The sequence below is a fragment of the Octopus bimaculoides genome, chromosome 28 (genome assembly GCF_001194135.2).
Source record: "Octopus bimaculoides isolate UCB-OBI-ISO-001 chromosome 28, ASM119413v2, whole genome shotgun sequence".
Taxonomy (NCBI): domain Eukaryota; kingdom Metazoa; phylum Mollusca; class Cephalopoda; order Octopoda; family Octopodidae; genus Octopus; species Octopus bimaculoides.
In genome coordinates this window covers 14,815,692-14,818,995 of record NC_069008.1, presented here as the reverse complement: position 1 = coordinate 14,818,995, position 3,304 = coordinate 14,815,692, and the positions used below count along the sequence as shown (strand labels likewise).

At 32.8% G+C, this 3,304-nt stretch overlaps 2 protein-coding genes across 2 annotated transcripts in view; both read right to left on the bottom strand.

The window, feature by feature from the left end:
- LOC106878991 (histone deacetylase 2) overlaps positions 1-3,304 on the bottom strand; it is a 219,318-nt gene that overhangs the window by 128,651 nt on the left and 87,363 nt on the right. The gene's annotated exons all lie outside the window — the stretch shown is intronic.
- LOC106879028 (vitellogenin) overlaps positions 1-3,304 on the bottom strand; it is a 16,864-nt gene that overhangs the window by 6,254 nt on the left and 7,306 nt on the right. The window contains exons 5-6 of the mRNA XM_014928430.2: positions 2,635-2,787; positions 1,493-1,694 (exon numbers count right to left, since the gene is read on the bottom strand). Of these exons, the coding sequence (XP_014783916.2) occupies positions 1,493-1,694; positions 2,635-2,787 (355 nt within the window). The remainder of the gene's footprint in view (positions 1-1,492; positions 1,695-2,634; positions 2,788-3,304) is intronic.

The window sequence follows — 3,304 nt, the reverse complement described above, 5'->3', positions numbered from 1 at the left end:
TATATATATATATATATATATATATATATATATATATATTATTATTATTATTATTAGTATTATTATTAGTATTATTATTAATTTGCCTGTACGGCATATGCTTGTGGCCACACAACAATATTATTTTGGGAAATATTATCGTTCTCGTATATATATATATATATATATTGAAGTGTGGGGTTCACAATCACGAGGTAGTGAGTTCGATTCCCGGGCCGGGCTCTGTATAGTGCTCTTGTCGTGAGCAAGGCACTTTATTTCACTTTTCAGCTGTAGAAATGAGTTGCGAAGTCAATGGTTTCAAGATTTGTCTTTCTCTGGGATAACATCGGCGGTATGGAGAAAGGAGGCGGGTATTTATGGGCGACTGGTGGTCTTCCATAAACAAACTTGCCCGGACTTGTGCCTCGGAGGGGAAATTTCTAAATGTAGGTCCATAGTTATTCATGACTGAAGGGGATCCTTAATTTTTTTTATAATACATATATGTGATGTATATAATGCAAAAGCACCCTTTAGACTGCAATAGTCGATAAAATAGGAAAAGAATTTCAAAATTTATTCTTTGTGTGTGTCCCAGTACCATATGATTCATAGTCCAGTGGTTGGGGACCTCTGGTTTATGCAACTGAAGCTGGAAGTGTGAAAGAAAAGTCAAACTTAGTGCAATTCAGACTATTATTATTGTGGTCCCTATTATTGATAAAGGGCTATACAAATTTTGAAAGAGAAATGCAGTTGAGATTAACTGACCTCAATATTTTACTGTCGTTGACTGAATATGCAAAGCTGGTGTGAAATGTATGATATAAAATGTGAAAAATCAAACTATGAAATGAAAGATGTAAAATTGTGGAATGTGAAACGAGAAATGTGAGACATAAAATTTTAAATGTGAGGTGTGAGATATGAAATGTGGAATGTGAAATATGAAATGAGAAATGTGACCTGTGAAATGTGAAATATGTGAAATATAGCATGTAAGATATGGAAGAAAATGCAAAACGTGAAATATAAAAAATGAAATGGGAAACATGAATTATGAAATGCAGAACTGGAAATATAAAATGTGAAATTTAAGCTATTAGCGTTCAAACATGCCCTGCCATCCCCAAAATTCTACCTGTTTTATCTTCAAACTGCTCAGATTTGGTCTTTCACACCTACCCTACACTATCGCTTAAAAAGAAACGATTACGTCATCGAAATGCCAAAATTGTGAAATAATGCATTATTAATTTCAAAGAATGTGAATAAATAAATAATAATATGAATAAACAAATAAATAATGCTAAAGAGTTTAAATGTAAAATTTGTGGGGAATCGTACCCAGCTACCTATTTTGTTAGCTCATAAAGTTACTACAACAACAACAACAACAACAAAAACTACTACTACTACTACTACTACTACTACTACTACTACCACTTCTAGTATACTGGTGAATGTGCGAATCATCACAAATTTTCTGATTGCTCCCAGGAAGCCTCACCTGTCTGTCGATGATTTGACGAACTCTTCTGTCTGAAAGTCAACTTCTGCGTCTGCTCTGTCATGGCACCACTCTTGCCATTCGAGAACGGCCTGAATATGTTTTCTTCAGTACATTCGCTGCTGGTCAGAATATTGCTGGACGTGTCCAGTGTCTGGACGCAATTGTGGTAGCTCTTCATTAGAGGCATGGATTGTACCTTCTGTAATTAAAAGTGAATTGAGTTAATTAATTAAGTCCCTGAGGTGTTAAACATGTGACATTAGTAAATCCGTTATAGAAATGCTCCATTGATAGTAACGCACATGTCATTAGCATATTAACATGCTATAAATGTATCACGCGCAACAACTTAACATCTTATTAACATACCATTAACATACCATTAACATAACATTGACCTTAACAAATGTGACTGTGACAAATTTCTGATGAGGACATTCTGGGATTAGGAAATATGTAATTAGCTTATCATTTTTTCATTAACATCATTAGCATCTCATTAACATACAAGTAACATATTAACATAGCATTAACATATCATTAGCATGTCATTAAGATAACATCAGCATATCATTGGCATATAGTTAAAATTCCATTAACATGTCATTAATATATTAACAACTCATTAGCATTCATTAACATTAACATATTGTCATATTATCTGCATCTCAATCGCTTACCTTAAGACTATGACGGATTACTGCTAACATAATTTCAGGGATACAAAGCATTTCATTAGTATGTTGTTAGCGTATTATCATTATCATTCAGAAATCATGGGACCATAACAAATTACACATGGGAACATTTTGAGGATATAAAAGATGTCATAGGTATATCATTAATTTCCCATAAAAGTGTCATTAATACATCACTAGATTCTCATTAGCTAATCCTGTGACCGTGACACATTTCTGATGGGAACATTTCATCAATAATACGATATGAATCTAAATTGCACATTTGCACATTTGCACATATCATTAGCACATTTATATTAGCATATCATTAACATATCAACATATGTATGTGTATGTATGTATATATATATATATATATATATATATATATATATATATATATATATATATATATATATATATATATGTATGTATCAACAACAGTTAATAAATACTCACAGAGTGGACATTGTATTTGACTGAATGCATGGCAATGCGGTAGTACTCTCGGTGACTGCAAGTGAGGAGGTCTTTGCTCTTATGGATGGTCCTAGTACTCATGTAGTTGTTCTCCACTTTGTACGCAGTTGAACACTTGCCTACAACATCAGTCTGAAGTTGGAGGAGAAAAAAATAACATTGTAAGTAATGTTAATGATGATGATGATGATGACGACGACGACGACGACGATGATGATGATGATGATGATCCATTCTACTCAAGGCAGAAGGCATGAAATATTTGTTGTAAATTAGTTGATTTCATTGACGCCCAACCCCCAGTGCTTGATGAAATGTTGCTAAATGTTTTGCCTGGTGTGCTAAAGATTGTAGCTACTCGATACCAATAATAATGATGATGATACCAAAAAAAAAATAATAATATTAATAATAATAATAATAATAATAATAATAATAATAATAATAATAATAATATCTGAAAAACTCTGAGGACTGGATGCTAAAACTTGTCTTAAAATATGAAAGCAAGAAAGCATCTTACTCAGTAACAAAACAGGCAAAGGACTATCTAAGTGAATTCCAATTGCAACAAATTCAAGAATTCGACGAACTAGAAACACCTGCAGAAAAAGCTAAGCGCTTGAAAACCTGTGCTAAAATTGCTGCC